This window comes from Nicotiana tomentosiformis, chromosome 1, assembly GCF_000390325.3.
Source record: "Nicotiana tomentosiformis chromosome 1, ASM39032v3, whole genome shotgun sequence".
Lineage (NCBI taxonomy): Eukaryota > Viridiplantae > Streptophyta > Magnoliopsida > Solanales > Solanaceae > Nicotiana > Nicotiana tomentosiformis.
In genome coordinates this window covers 36,177,914-36,194,199 of record NC_090812.1, presented here as the reverse complement: position 1 = coordinate 36,194,199, position 16,286 = coordinate 36,177,914, and the positions used below count along the sequence as shown (strand labels likewise).

Sequence of the window (16,286 nt, the reverse complement as noted above, 5' to 3'; positions counted from 1 at the left end):
AGCCAGTCGGAGAAGCTACTTGGGAGACTGAGCGGGAGATGCGGAGCAAATATCCACACCTATTTGAGACTCCAGGTATAATTCTAAACTCGTTCGAGGACGAACGTTTGTTTAAGAGGGGAAAAATATAACGACCTGGCCGGTCGTTTTGAGTATTACAACCCCGTTCCCCTATTTACTGCTCAATTTATTCTTTACAGTTGTTATGCGACTTGTCAGGGTGATTAGTTCGGGTCCGGTGAGGTTTTGGAATGAATTGGAATACTTAGTTCCAAGATTTAAAACTTAAGTTAAAATAGTGATCGAATGTCGACTTATGTGCAAACGACCCCAGAATAGAGTTTTGATGATTCCAATAGTTTCGTATGGTGATTTTGGACTTATGAGCGTGTCCAAAAAATTATTTAAAAGTCCGTAGTGGAATTTGGCTTGAAATGGCGAAAGTTGAATTTTTGGAAAGTTTGACCAGGGAGTTGACTTTTTTATATCGAGGTCGGAATCCGGTTCTGAAAATTTTCATAGCTCCATTATGTCATTTATGACTTGTGTGCAAAATTTGAAGTCAATCGGAATTGATTTGATTGGTTTCTGCATCGAATGTAAAAGTTGGAAATTCTTAAGTTTTATTAAGCTTGAATTGGGGTATGATTCATGGTTTTAGCATTGTTTGATGTGATTTGAGGTCTCGACTAAGTTCGTATGATGTTTTAGGACTTGTTGGTGTATTTGGTTGAGGTCCCGAGGGCCTCAGATGAGTTTCAGATGGTTAACGGATCGAAATTTGGACTTAAAGAGTTGCTGGAATTTTTCTAATGCCTGTATCTGATTTCCTTCATCCGTTTGCGATGGGGGCAGCGATCGGGGGTAGGCCTGGACTGAAACTTTAAGTTATAAAAAAGGGACTTCGTCCCATTTTCCATTTTTGACAAATTGGAGCTTGGGGAGAGGCGATTTTTGAGAGATTTTCAAGAAAAACCCATCGGGGTAAGTGATTATAACTCAGATTTGGTCAATATACACGAATATATCATTATTTTTATCATTTAATTAATGTTTTGAGATGGAAATTTGGGGAAGATTGTAGAAATTTCATAAAACGCTTTTTTGAGATTTCGATGTTGATTCAGAGTCGGATTTGAGTAAAACTAGTATGGTTGGACTCGTAATTGAATGAGTTATCGGATTTTGTGAGTTCCGTCAGATTCTGAGACGTGGGCCCCACGGGCGATTTTTAGGTTAAATTTCGGATTTTGTGAGAAAATTTGTATTCTCTTATGGAATTTATTCCTATAATTTGTATTGATTGAATCGAATTAATTATGATTAGATTCGAGCCGATTGCAGTCGGAAAATCGAGGAAAAAGTATACCACTTGAATGATTGAGCGTGGTTCGAGGTAAGTAACTTGTCTAACCTTGTGTGAGGGAAATTTCCCTTAGGATTGGTATTGATATGATAATTGTGATGTGTTGAAAGTCGTGTACGCGATGTGACGAGTGTGTACAGGGCTAAATGTGGAAAACTCTGGTTTTAAATTGTGTAGATCTCTGTTGCACATTAATTAAATTATTTTATCCGGTTATATTCATCATCATTGATCTATTTTTATATTTTAAATTTGCCTGACATTTTTTCTGCTAATTGCTTTACCTGTTTAGTTAAAACTTTGTTTCTTATATTTTGTGCGCAATATTTGAAAGTTGAATTTCTTAATTGAATTATTATTAATATGAAGTATTTTTTAAATTTGGTATTGAGGCAACATGCTAAAAATTGTGAAATATTATTTTTGCTGAGTTATTCATTCCCGAATATTTTGTGAGATTTTTATACTCATTGTGATTGAGCCGTGAGCTCCTTATTGTGGGAAATATTATTGTTGTTGATTTATTTTGGCAAGTTGAAATATTTGGGCACTTGAGGTGCAAATTGTGATATGTTGTGATATTGATACGCATGCGGTGGTATAAGGTCTGGGTGTTGAAACGCATGTGGTGAGATAAGGGTGGCTTGATACGCGTGGCTAGTAGGGAAACTACTAGAATTCATGCGGTGTGATAAGAGTGGCTAAAATGCGGGATTCTATTTCGTGTCACGATCCAAAATCCATAAGGGTCGTGATGGCGTGGGACACCGCTGTCAGGCAAGCCAAAAATAAATACTTAATTCGGTTCTCATTTCTAATATTTTTGAAATCATATTTTCTTCAATTAAATAGTAAAATATAAAATTTACAAAATAAATAATATCTTTAAAAGTTCTAATACAGTGCAACCCATAATCGCCCAAAACACGGTGTCACAAGTACATGAGCATCAACTAGGAATATAAAATAAAATACAACATCTGTCTGGAACACAAATTGGATAGAAAACTATAAATACTCTGAAGGAGACTCTGCTGGTTGCGGACTCGTAACGTGGAATGCAGCTCACCTAAGTCCCCGCAATAACCGCGCCTCTGCGCCCACAAATCCACTAGGCATATATGCACCTGCACAAAAATGTGCAGCAAGTGTAGCATAAGTACGTAAATCAACGCGTACCCAGTAAATATCCCGCCTAACCTCAAAGAAGTTGTGACGAGGGGTCGACTTCGACACTTACTAAGGGCCAATAATATGATAATATGAAAGTCTAATTAAGCAAGAAATATATAACCATAAAAATCAGAACAAGAAATAACTGAACAATTCATTACCATATTTAAGAACCAAAATCCCTTCCTTCATTTTAAACAAATGATCTTTCAAATAAAGAATTTATACCAATTATAAAAGGAACTTCATGTTCTATTATCACACATAAATACCACCGAGGACGTTCAGCCCGATCCAACATAAATGTAAAATGTGCATTGCCGAGAGTCGAACGACGCGAACCATAGATTTATCTATTACCCCACTCGCGGATCATACATGTGACGCTGTCAAATATAAATTTAAGGAATTACCCCGCTCGCGGATCATACTTGCGACGCGGTTACACATAGATTTCTTAAGTTATTATAGTATTCTTCCATTCTTTTTAAAATACGAAATTCAAATGAAAACTTTTAAGATCTTAATTTTTTTCTCAGTTTCAACTCCTTTCAAAACATTTAATAAGCAAACACAATCCCGCTCCTTCTCAAGACAAACAATAAACATAAATCAATATCAATACCCACAAAGCGTGATGTAAGCCTAAACTTACCCGGACATAGGCATAGCTAGTAGCTACGAACGGACTCCCATCACCTCGTGCATACGTAGTCCCCACAAATAGAAGCACAAAATAATTTAGTTCATCTATGGGGTAAATTCCCTCTTACAAGGTTAGAAAGGAGACTTACCTCTCTCCAAAATTCCATAACCGGCTCCCAAGCCCTTCCAAAACTCAAACCGATGCCCAACGCTCTAAAACTAGTCAAATAAGATGCAACCCAATCAAAATATACTCTAATACTCATAATTAATCAATTTATAACAATTTCCAACTCCGCTCGAAAAATCGATAAAGCAACCCTCGGGTCCACGTGCCCGGATTCCGAAAATGTTCGAAGATAAACACTACCCATTGTATTACGAACTTCAATTATATAATTTATTCTCAATTCCATGCCCAAATTCGTGGTCAAAATCCAAAAATATCAATTTTTAGGTTTTTCTTCAAAATCCCAAATTTCTACAAATTTCCATGTCTTAATCCATGTATAAACCTTGTATTTAACTCACAACTAGAAGAAATCACTTAGCTATTGATGATGATGGAACCCCATCTCAAAATTCTCTCAAAAATCACCTAAGTCCAAGTGGGAAATGAGGGAAATGAGTTAAGTCCTGCATTAAAAGCTATTGCACAGGTCGCAGATGTCGCATTTGCGACACTTGGTTCGCAAATGCGCAGGTCGCAAATGCAACAAAATCATCGCAAATGTGAAGCTGAGCTTCCCACTGCCAAGGTCGCAAATGCGACCAAAAGCTCGCAAATGCGAAGGCAGGTTGGTCGCAAATGTGACTGGAAGTCTCGCAAATGTGATTCCTGCCCAGATCAGGCTTGCGAAGCCTTTCTCGCAAATGCGAGGTTCGCAAATGCGAACCAATTCTCGCATTTGCGATACCTGAGATACCAGCAAAGAAAAAACAGAAAACTGAAGCCTTATAAACCATCCGAACACGTCCGAAACTCACCCGAGCCCTCGAGGCTCCACACCAAATGTCCACACTAGTCTAAAAATATCATACGAACCCGCTCGCGGCCTCAACTAACATCAAACAACATTGAAATCGTGAATTGCATCCCAATTCGAGCTTAATGAACTTTAGAACTTCAAACTTCTCATTCGATGCCGAAACCTACAAACCACGTCCGATTGACCTCAAATTTTGCACACAAGTCACATTTGACATTACGGAACTACTCCAACTTCCGGAATCGAAATCCGACCCTGATATCAAAATGTCCACTCCCGGTCAAACTCCTCAAAAACCTTCAAATTCCAGCTTTCGCCAAATGACCTCAAAATGACCTACGGACCTCCAAATCCACATCCGGACACGCTTCCAATACCAGAATCACCATACGGAGTTATTCCTAGGCTCGGAATCCCAAACGGATATTAGTAACATTGAAATGCACTTCAACAAAAATTTAGGAAATTCTTCCAAAATGCCAACTTCCATAATAGGCACCAAAACGCTACCGGGTCCTCCAAAACCCGATCTGGACACACGCCCAAGTCCAAAATTATCATACGAACCTGTTGGAACCTTCCAATCCCGATTCCGAGGTCATTTACTCAAAAATCACACTTTAGTCAATTACTCCAACTTAAGGCTTCGGAAATTAGTCTTTTCTTTCCTTATCAACTCCAAACTTCCCGAAATTAAATTCCGACCACGCGTATAAGTCATAATACCTTAAGTGACGCTACCCAGGGCCTCAAACTGCCGAACGACGCACTAGGGCTCAAAACGACCGGTCGGATCGTTACATTCTCCCCCACTTAAACATACGTTTGTCTGCGAACGTGCTAAGAACTGCTCTGGAGTTGTCTGAAATCGTTGTTTAACACCTTGTGCACCTACCCGTGCTACCATAACCCAGTTGAGCACATTTGCTCGAGCAAACCTAAAAATCCTCCCTTTTTGCTAGTCAAATAAGCCTTAGTGCCAAATTCCAATATCTGAAATTCTCTACCAGGTCTGTTCCAATATATGAACACGGTATCCATCACTACATGATGTACTAACACATGATTGTATACCCTTACTGAATTCTTACCATGAACCACATAATTTACATGACCATAATAACATCCCCTGATAACAACAGCCGAAAACCCACGAATCTGATGCTCACAACACACTTCATGACTTATATAAATCCTGTTCCAACTCTTGCAATATTGCCACGATAGAGAAGATGGGTAGAACTCATAACCACCTGCCGAAACACAGTTTATGGAGCCTTTCCTCCCGACAAGGACCACTACCTCATTCTGGACTGAATAGCAATATTTACTCTTTAATATGCTTCATATAAATCCTATCGCACTGATCCCATGTCCAATAATCTCATCTCACCCAGTACAAGCTGCTCAAGCAATAAGCCACCTCAGACACTGCCAAAAGTCTCATAGGATACCACAATGTGCCAACAATCCACAAACTCGAATGTGGTACATAAGGAAAAACGAACTCTGGAAAGAGTTACTCAACCCACGTAGCTAATTAAACAACCGAAAGGATGTTATGAACCTTCCTCAGGAAATGAGAAGCAAAACACACAATAATAAATATGAGAAGCTGTACTCAATAACACACTGTTGCTGCGTGCAACCCGACCCAACCATGATACCCGTGGCGGCGTGCCACCCGATCAAATCAACATATCCGTGGCGGCGTGCCACCCGATCCAACCATAATAATCTAAAGAAGGCACACATCGAGCCGTAACGCTCATACACACGAAATGCCCGAATATCGACCATAAGCACGCCAAGTGCATAATATAAATCCTGGGGAGACGGGTAGTGTCACGCGCTACAAATCTCAAGTGCCACTAAGGTGCGATATATGACTTGTATCTAGAGAGCCATCCTGCTCACATAATACCACAAAACATACGGGATCTCAATACGAGTGCGAATAATCAAACCACTTCACAACCCAATTGGTATAATATAGATTGCACGGGATAGCTGATGACAGGAATAACATCCAAGGCCCGAAGGCCCTCCCAAAAATAACGCTATGCTGAGATGAGCACATCCGGCCCGATATAGAGCCCACATTCTCATTTCGATCCATCCACGGACCTCAAACCGATTCTGATCATACCATGCTTGACTAAGTAGCCTCACAAGGGCCCACAATGACCTATTCACGACACATAAGGGCAACCGTCAAGTCCAGAACAAACTTCCACATTCCACAACCAAATGAACCGAGCGACCTCTAGGCATAAATTCTCACATTAGCGATAGTACCACACTCCCCGTACTTGGTTTCCAATCTTTAACCAATCAAGTTACTACATGACACACTTATACAATCGTCCCATGGGATACGCTCCCACGACCTTCCGCACTAAGTAACAAGTCTGCATATCCATACCACCGGTCACACTAACACTGTAAAGAAGATGCAAATCAGTACACAAAGCCTCTTACACAGGACACCTATCTCAGGTGATGCTAAGGACAATACCAGCTTACTCTAAACATCTGAATTCTTCCCTGCTTATCCGAGCTCGTGACATTCTTGTCAACACCGAACCGCAACCTTGATCCTCAGCTTCCAATTTCCCATGCCGCTCACTGCACCTAACATGCCAATACGTGAGTGTACCAGAATTCCATAATAACCCCTGATCCACTAATAGGATAAACACTTCATCATATAAAAACCCTTTACTTAGCTCATTTCGGAAGAACCAATGCAAAATGCAACCTAATTCCCAAACCACAGAAAATACAACCTCGTCTCGTAATCTAAACTGCCATAACGCTTCCGGAAATTCCTTTACATAACAAAGCCATACGAGTCGAATACATCCCAAATCAACCAAGTTGTGGTGGCGCTCAAGCCCAAGTGTACAACCACAAACTACATGTATAACTTCACGCTGGAGAAACTGGCCACTGCCATAACCATGCTAATTCAACCATTACCAACCGAGCCACTTCTTCTAATTTACTCGGGACTTGCCCTAGAAATAATGATAGCTCCATTCAAAACATCATGAACCCAATCCGCACTCATCCTGAGTGACCTTATATCACGAGACCACGTTGTCTCCAAAACCCACGAACCATCGTATACCCTCCTTATGCGCATATTCGCATCTTCAACTGGTACACCTATTCTGAAAATTCTTTCATGAATCCGAAGTTATTTTCTCCCGTTCCTTCGATGCTGCACCGCAGACTGTAGACAACATAGAATATTCCAATTCCCCTTTTCCATAATCCGCTGTCAAAACTCGATACTTAACCATACCACGGACTCGAAATCCTTAGGCACCGCTCTTTGAATTTTTTTTTTGAACCCACTAGAACCATTGTTGAGAGTCACCCACTCTTACTTGTTCCCAATTATGATCAAACTCCAAGGCCCTGCTAGCACATGAACACTCTCTCAAAGAAGCAACCGACTAAGTTCCTTTTCCTTGTACATCACATCCCCACGAAGCATAAACTTTGTGTCTTCCCGAAACCTGAACATGAATCAATAAGGCCAATTACCACACACATTTCTCGAATCCTTTGCTCAAATTACCACTGATGTTCTCTTTCCTTAGTCATGATAACCCACCAATACGTTGATAACCAGAAACCACACAAGTTGACAACTATGCCATCCAATCATAGACGATGGGGGCTCTCCCACTTAGCTTGAAGCTACCATTGTATAACTTTGAAACCCACCAAGATTCCTTATCCCCTATTGACATGATCTTGCACAACCAACCCGCCAAATTCCTCGAAATCCTTATGTTAAACATTTCATGAACATTCTGAATCACTAGCCACATTCACATATTCGACCTCTTAGTGGATAGCCAGTAAATTTCTTCGTAGAAGCTTCATCAACACCATGCAACCGCTAACCTGCACACAGGAGATATCCCACCTGTGGAAATTCCATGCCGACATCTTCCAACAACACTGCACCAAGTACAATTACCATGAAACCAATAAATCGTCCTGAGCCCATGCTCATTCACCAGCTGTACAAGTCCGTTCACTCCTCATGGACATCAACTAAAGGTGCGACAATACTTCCAATCCAAAGTAATGTGGTATCCTGCTTCATATTAGGCAACCCCCTCCTGTCACACCCAATCTTCCTCAATATAGCATCCAATATTCCAAATTAAGCCCGTAGACCTAGTCACTGTCCACCATGAATCCCAAATCACTCTAACTTTTCCCAAGGCATATAGTCATCCTACCACAGGACCCACATGCTACTCTGCCACTCTCCCACTTTGGTCAAACCCTCTCCTTTAAGCAATTACCCGACTTCTGTTTCTCACACTTGGCCTTCTAGAAGTTAAACCACTGCAAGACACCTCCCACATGTTCTTCCTTATCCTTCGCTGCCCAGTTATTGCCTTAAATCTAAGTCCATCTCTGTAGTACCTGAACCAACAGATCGCTACCAACTTTAAACTTTTTTGAAGATCATCTTCCTTGATCCCTCAACACCCGGACCACCGATTAAGTCCTGAACCACCGCACACTACGATCTCTGACAGCCGCTTCCCTAACATTGTTTCAAACCACCCTACCCGAAGGCAAATTGATGAAGACCATAATACTGGCGAACATAACACATTCAATTCAGGGCGACGACACCACATCACAGATGAAAATTCCACCATGCTCGAAATACCCAGTCTCGTTACTCCGTCAACCTAAACCTGAATATTCATAGTTCGATTGCCTTTCATTCGCCGGAAATAAAATACTAGATCGCTGAATCATGCACTAAGTAACCCTCTTTCCAAGTCATTCACTGCTTCGATGCATAGACAAGCATCCTTCTATTACACAAACACGGTGCGATAGCAATACACGAATCGTCATAAAAATCAATGCCAAATCTCGAAACCTTAGGCAATGCTGACTTTGAGCTGCAATGGCAGAACGACCTTCCGCGAGGCAACGACAATAGCCAAACAAATACGCAGGGAGAAACATCCTGCACCACATCTGTAGTACCATTAAAATTCCTCGATTCCTAATTTGTAACAAGCGCTTCACGTCGCATAAGACTGAATAGGAAAGGAATGAAGGCATAAGCCTCAAAGGAATCGAATCGCACGAAAAGCAATCAAGAAGGGAAGTGCTCCTAACAGTCCTGTAACCTCTTGAAGATAAGTACAGATATCTTTGTACCGATCCGCAAGACTCTACTAGACTCGCGAGACCTAAATGAACCTAGTGCTCTGATACCATATTGTCACGACCCAAAATCCATAAGGGTCGTGATAGCGCCGGACACCACTGTCATGCAAGCCAAAAATAAATACTTAATTCGGTTCTTGTTTCTAATATTTCTAAAATCATATTTCCTTCAATTAAATAGTAAAAAATGAAGTTTACAAAATAAATAATAATATCTTTAAAAGTTCCAATACAGTGCAACCCATAATCATCCAAAACCAGGTATCACAAGTGCATGAGCATCAACTATGAATATAAAATAAAATACAACATCTGTCCGGAACACAAATTGGACAGGAAACTATAAATACTCTGAAGGAGACTCTGTTGGTTGTGGACTCGTAATATGGAATGCAGCTCACGTAAGTCCCTGCAATAACTGCGCCTCTGCGCCCATAAGGCCACTAGGCATATATGCACCTGCACAAAAATGTGCAGCAAGTGTAGCATGAGTACGCAAATCAACGCGTACCCAGTAAGTATCCCGCCTAACCTCGAAGAAGTTGTGACGAGGGGTCGACTTCGACACTTACTAAGGGCCAACAATATGATAATATGAAAGTCTAATTAAGCAAGATATATATAACCACAAAACTCAGAACAAGAAATAACTGAACAATTCATCAACATATTTAAGAACCTAAATCCCTTCCTTCATTTTAAACAAATGAGCTTTCAAATAAAGAATTTATACCAGTTATAAAAGGAACTTCATGTTCTATTATCACACATAAATACCACCGAGGACGTTCGGCCCAATCCAGCATAAATGTAAACTGTGCATTGTCGAGGGTCGAACGGCGCGAACCATAGATGCATCTATTACCCCGCTCGCGGATCATACATGCGACGCGGTCAAATATAAATTTAAGGAATTACCCCGCTCGCGGATCATACTTGCGACGCGATTACACAGAGATTTCTTAAGTTATTATAGTATTCTTCCATTCTTTTCAAAATACGAAATTCAAATGAAAACTTTTAAGATCTCAATTTTTCCTCAGTTTCAACTCCTTTCAAAATATTTAATAAGCAAACTCAATCCCGCTCCTTCTCAAGACAAACAATAAACACAAATCAATATTAATACCCACAAGTCATGATGTAAGACTAAAATTACCCAGACATAGGCATAGCTAGTAGCCACGTACGGACTCTCGTCACTTCGTGCGTACGTAGTCCCCACAAATAGAAGCACATAATAATTTAGTTCACCTATAGGGTTAATTCCCTCTTACAAGGTTAGAAAGGAGACTTATCTCCCTCCGAAATTCCATAACCGGCTCCCAAGCCCTTCCAAAACTCAAACTAATGCCCAACGCTCCAAAACTAGTCAAATACGATGCAACCCAATCAAAATATACTCTAATACTCATAATTAATCAATTTATAATAATTTTCAACTCCGCTCGAAAAATTGATAAAGCAACCCTCGGGCCCATGTGCCCGAATTCCATAAATGTTCGAAGATAAACACTACCCATAGCATTACGAGCTTCAATATATAATTTATTCTCAATTCCATGCCCAAATTCGTGGTCAAAATCCAAAAAATCAGTTTCTAGGTTTTTCTTCAAATCCCAAATTTCTACAAATTTTCATGTCTTAATCCATGTATAAACCTTGTATTTAACTCACAACTAGAAGAAATCACTTACCTATTAATGATGATTGAACCCCCTCTCAAAATGCTCTAAACAATCGCCTAAGTCCAAGTGAAAAATGAGGGGAATGAGCTAAGTCCTGCATTAAAAGCTATTGCACAGGTCGCAGATGTCGCATTTGCGACACCTGGTTCGCAAATGCACAGGCCACAAATGTGACAAAATCATCGCAAATGCAAAGCTGAGCTCCCCACTGCCAAGGTCGCAAATGCGACTGAAAATCTCGCAAATGCGATTCCTGCCCAGATCAGGCTTCTTCGCAATTGCGAAGTCTTTCTCGAAAATGCAAACCAATTCTCGCATTTGCGATACTTGAGACACCAGCAAAGAAAAACCAGAAAATTGAAGCCTTATCAACCATCCGAACACGTCCAAAACTCACCCGAGCTCTCGAGGCTCCACACCAAAGGTCCACACTAGTCTAAACACATCATACGAACTCGTTCGCGGCCTTAACTAACATCAAACAACATCAAAATCGCGAATCGCACCCCCAATTCAAGCTTAATGAATTTTAGAACTTCAAACTTCTACATTCGATGCTGAAACCTATCAAACCACGTCCGATTGACCTCAAATTTTGCACACAAGTCACATTTGACATTACAGACCTACTCCAACTTCCAAAATTGGAATCCGACCCCGATATAAAAAAGTCCACTCCCGGTCAAACTCCTCAAAAACCTTCAAATTTTAGCTTTCGCCAAATGACCTTAAAATGACCTACGGACCTCCAAATCCACATCCGGATGCGCTCCCAATACCAGAATCACCATACGGAGCTATTCCCAGGCTCGGAATCCCAAACGGACATCAGTAACATTGAAATGCACTTCAACCCAAATTTAGAAAATTCTTCCAAAATGCCAACTTCCATAATAGGCGCCGAAATGCTCTTGGCTCCTCCAAAACCCGATCCGGACATACGCCCAAGTCCAAAATCATCATACTAACCTGTTGGAACCTTCCAATCCCGATTCTGAGGTTGTTTACTCAAAAATCACACTTTTATCAATTTCTCCAACTTAAGGCTTCGGAAATTAGAATTTTCTTTCCAAATCAAATCCGAACTTCCCGAAATTAAATTCCGACCACGTGTATAAGTCATAATACCTGAAGTGAAGCTGCTCAGGGCCTCAAACTGCCGAACGATGCACTAGGGCTCAAAACAACCGGTCGGGTCGTTACATTTCGGGAAAAATATTTTCTTTAAAATTAAATGTGAAGGCTCCCGCAGTGATATAAGAAAATGAGATATTGTGAATTTATTTCTGATTTGGGACTACGAGGTGATACCTCGGGAGTGCCCTTATTGATATTTCTTTATGGCTGCATTTACCTTTGGTTATTTTGGTAATTTCTTTAAAGTTGTAAATTTTTATTTTCTTTCCGCAAGGTATTATTTGTCCTTTTTCTGTGAAGTTAAATTGTGACATACTACTTACTTGATTCATCCCCATTATCATTATTATTATTATTATTATTATTATTATTATTATTATTATTATTATTATTATTATTATTATTATTATTATATTATTATTAAACTTTTCTCCCTGTCTTTTATTATTCTGGTAGGGCCTGACCTGACCTCATCATTACTCTACCGAGGTTAGGATTGGCACTTACTGGGTACCGTTGTGGTGTACTCATACTACGCTTCTGCATATCATTTTGTGCAGATCCAGGTACTTCCTAATAGACCAGGTATCAGTGAACTAGCTACACATGGAGACTTCAAGGTATATCTGCCAGCGTCCACAGACCTCGGAGTCCCCTTCTATCCTTATTGTGTTACTTTCCTTATTCTCTTTAGATTCTAATGTATAGAGACACTTAGAATAAATTCTTAGAAGTTTGTGACTTATTTCTACCGATTTTTTAGAGTTGTAAATATTTAAATTGCGATTTGATTTATTTTATATGTTGAGATTTGAGTTTCAGTTTTGTATTTCGCATAATTGATAGGCTTGCCATCACGATATCCTACGGAGGGAAATTGGGGTCATGACAAATATGTTTTACCATATTATTTTATTTTACTTTCTTATTTGTTAATTGATATGAAGGCTTCTTTCTTGATATCAATTGTTATTGCATTTCTTATATCTTCTTAAATCTTGTCCTATTTTCTTTTGGGGAAAGATTCATGATTTGTACTAGGCATGTGGAGCTTAGGCCTTTCGGCCACATTTCTATTTCTATTTTCAGGGACTGGACCTCAGCAACTTGGGCCGCGTGGATAGGGCAACTCTACATTTCTCATTGACGTTATTTGGTGAGACTCCACGCTAGTATTCGTGGAGGACTTTATTATATTACTATTCTTTTGAGCCACCAGGTTATGCCTCGGTTGACTATTCCATTTCGTGTCATAGATATTCCATAGACAGTAGTAGTATTCATTGTGGGTTGTAATCCTATGGTTACTTACATGGCGTGCATGAATGAAACTTTCTTTTATCTTTATGAAGCTTTGCCTACAAAGGAAAAATATTTACTTAAAGAAATTAATCATGTTTTGTCATATATCTTAAAAAGATTGTAATTGAAGAGGCTTTTGCATCCTCCTATTAGGCATATAGATGTGTATTAATCTATGGGATGGTTCACTCGGGTCTGGTAGAGTACCGGGTGCCGGTCACGTAGTTTTAGGGCGTGATAAACTTGGTATCAGAGCCCTAGATTCTAATTCGAGTTCTAGGAAGTCTATGGAATCGTGTCATGTAGAGTTCTCTTTATTGGTGTGTTGTGTACCACTTTTATATCGAGAAGGCTATATGGACATTATAAGAATACTTCACTCTTTTTTCTTATTCTAGAATCGTGCAATAGAACTAAGAAATATTTACTAACTCGTGCGCTATATCAATTGGCAGAAGATGGTGAACACGCGTGGCAATAATTTGAATCGGGAAGCTGCTCCTATACCTGATGCAGCTTTGGGAGGGGTACCCGCTAGACCTAGGGGACGACCTCCGAAGGCTGCAAGAGCACGGACTGCGCCAGTTCTAATGGCTCCAAGGATGGTCCAGGAGCTCGAGGAAGAAGTTGATGAGGTACCTACTCCACCTCCAGAACCAAATCACTTGGAAAAAACCCTCACTGATATTAGAAAGGCTATGGATACTTTTGCTTACCACATGGATATGCAGACCCAACAAAACCCTCAAGTGGGTATTCAGGCACTCCAACAAGGAGGGATGAGAGCACCAGCGGTTAAGGACATGGCACAGTTGGCCATGAAATTTGTGAGACTTGAGCCGCCAGTTTTCATTGGTACAGATCCCAGTGCAGACCCTTAGGACTTCTTGGAGGTAGTTGAGAAAACCACTACTTTGCTGGGAGTTAAAGACTACAAGGTGTTTCAATTGGAAGCCTACCAGTTGAAAGACATTGCTAACCTCTGGTTCAAAGGGGTAGAGAAAAGTCGACCGGAGGATGCACCTCTAATGATTTGGGCAGAATTTAAGAAGATCTTCTTTAAGAAGTGGTTACCACCAGGAGTGAGAGCCACCCTTGCGATATTATTTGAGACCTTAAAGCAGGATACCGTGACCGTCCTTGAGTATAGCATCAAATTAGAGAAGTTATCCCGTTATGCTCCCCACCTCATCCTCACCGAGGATGAGAAGATTGATCGCTTTGATCGTGGCTTGATTCTGGGCATCAAAAAAGATACGGCTAGTGGGAGAAGAAACACTACCTTTATTGACTTTGTAGATATAGCAATGGATCTCGAGAGGATTCATCAGGAAGAGAGGGCCAATAGGGAGCAGAACAAAAAGGCTCAGAATTTTGGCACTTTTAGTGCGATGCCTAGTTCGGGCAGGGGCAGAACAACAGAGGATCATCTGGCCCACCGTAGTCTAGGATGCAGACAACTTTCAGTAGCCCTCCATTGGCATACAGTTTCAGACAAGAAGGGCCAGTCTAGGTCCGTTCAGAGTGAGCACCGTACTGCACAGCAGGATCAGAGTAGTGTGGGTTCTCATCAGCAGCAGCCTAGTGTTACCATAGGACCCTGTGGTCCTTGCTATGGTTGCGGGTTGACGGGTCATATCCGAAAGTTTTGCCCTAACGGGCAACAGGGTTTGAGAGCTCACCTGACGCCTTCTATGGCTACTACTTCAGCTGCATCACCCCCACCTAGGGGTAATGGGGCCCATAACATGCACAATATAGGAAAGGTGCCACAGACAGCTGCTACTTCTCAGGGAACTGATCCTCGTTTCTATGCCATGCCTACTCACCCTACTGCAGAGGCTTCAAATGTTGACATCAAAGGTATACTTACAGTTTTTTCTCTACATGCGTATGCTCTTATGGATCCTGGATCTACTTTTTCCTATGTTACTCCGTACTTTGCTTTGGATTTTGGGATAGAGCCAGAACAACTACTTGAACCATTTTCTATGTCGACTCCGGTGGGAGATTCTGTTATTTCCTCCCGCATTTATAAGGGTTGTGTGATTATAATTCAAGATAGAGAGACTACGACAGACCTCATTGAGGTAGAAATGGTTGACTTTGATGTGATTATGGGGATGGATTAGTTATACAAGTGTTATGCCATTCTTGATTGTTGTGCTAAAGTGGTCAAGCTTGAGTTTCCTAATAAGCCAGTTCGTGAGTGGAAAGGCAATATTGCTGAGCCTCGAGGTAAATTTATTTCATACCTTAAGGAGAAGAAGATGATCACGAAGGGATGTCTTTATCATTTAGTCAGAGTCATTGACATAACTGTGGAGGTAACAAGCATTCAATATGTGCCAATTGTTAATGAGTTTCCTGATGAGCTTTCGGGTATTCCACCAGATCGGGGTTATCGAACTTGGGATAGATGTGGTGCCAGATACGCAACCGACATATACTCCCCTGTACCGAATGGCTCTAGTCAAGTTAAGAGAATTGAAGGAGAAATTGAAAGATTTACTGGATAAAGGGTTTATTAGAACTAGTGTATCACTTTGGGGTGTGCCAGTGTTGTTTGTGAAAAAGAAAGATGGTTCTTTGAGGATGTGTATTGACTACAGGCAACTTAATAAAGTGACCATCAAGAATAAGTATCCATTACCTCGAATAGATGACTTGTTTGACTAGTTGCAAGGGGCAAAGCTCTTCTCGAAGATTGATTTAAGGTCGGGGTATCATCAGTTGAAAATTCGAGAGAAGGATATTCCCAAA

General features: G+C 40.6%; 1 protein-coding gene across 1 annotated transcript; it reads left to right on the top strand.

The window, feature by feature from the left end:
• The first annotated feature begins 13,981 nt into the window (after nucleotides 1-13,981).
• Nucleotides 13,982-16,042, top strand: LOC117279732 (uncharacterized). Its single transcript, XM_070194211.1, has 3 exons — nucleotides 13,982-14,378; nucleotides 14,478-15,613; nucleotides 15,656-16,042. The coding sequence occupies exons 1-3, from the start codon at nucleotides 13,982-13,984 to the stop codon at nucleotides 16,040-16,042; spliced, it is 1,920 nt and encodes a 639-aa protein (XP_070050312.1).
• The last annotated feature ends 244 nt before the right edge of the window (nucleotides 16,043-16,286 follow it).

Excerpts from the sequence above, each read along its gene's own strand:
- LOC117279732 (XM_070194211.1), top strand. The coding sequence starts at position 13,982 with ATGGTGAACACGCGTGGCAATAATTTGAATCGGGAAGCTGCTCCTATA. Across the intron at positions 14,379-14,477 it reads TGAGCCGCCAGTTTTCATTG|CCTACCAGTTGAAAGACATT; the intron begins GTACAGATCCCA and ends TTCAATTGGAAG. Across the intron at positions 15,614-15,655 it reads CTACGACAGACCTCATTGAG|TTATACAAGTGTTATGCCAT; the intron begins GTAGAAATGGTT and ends GGGATGGATTAG.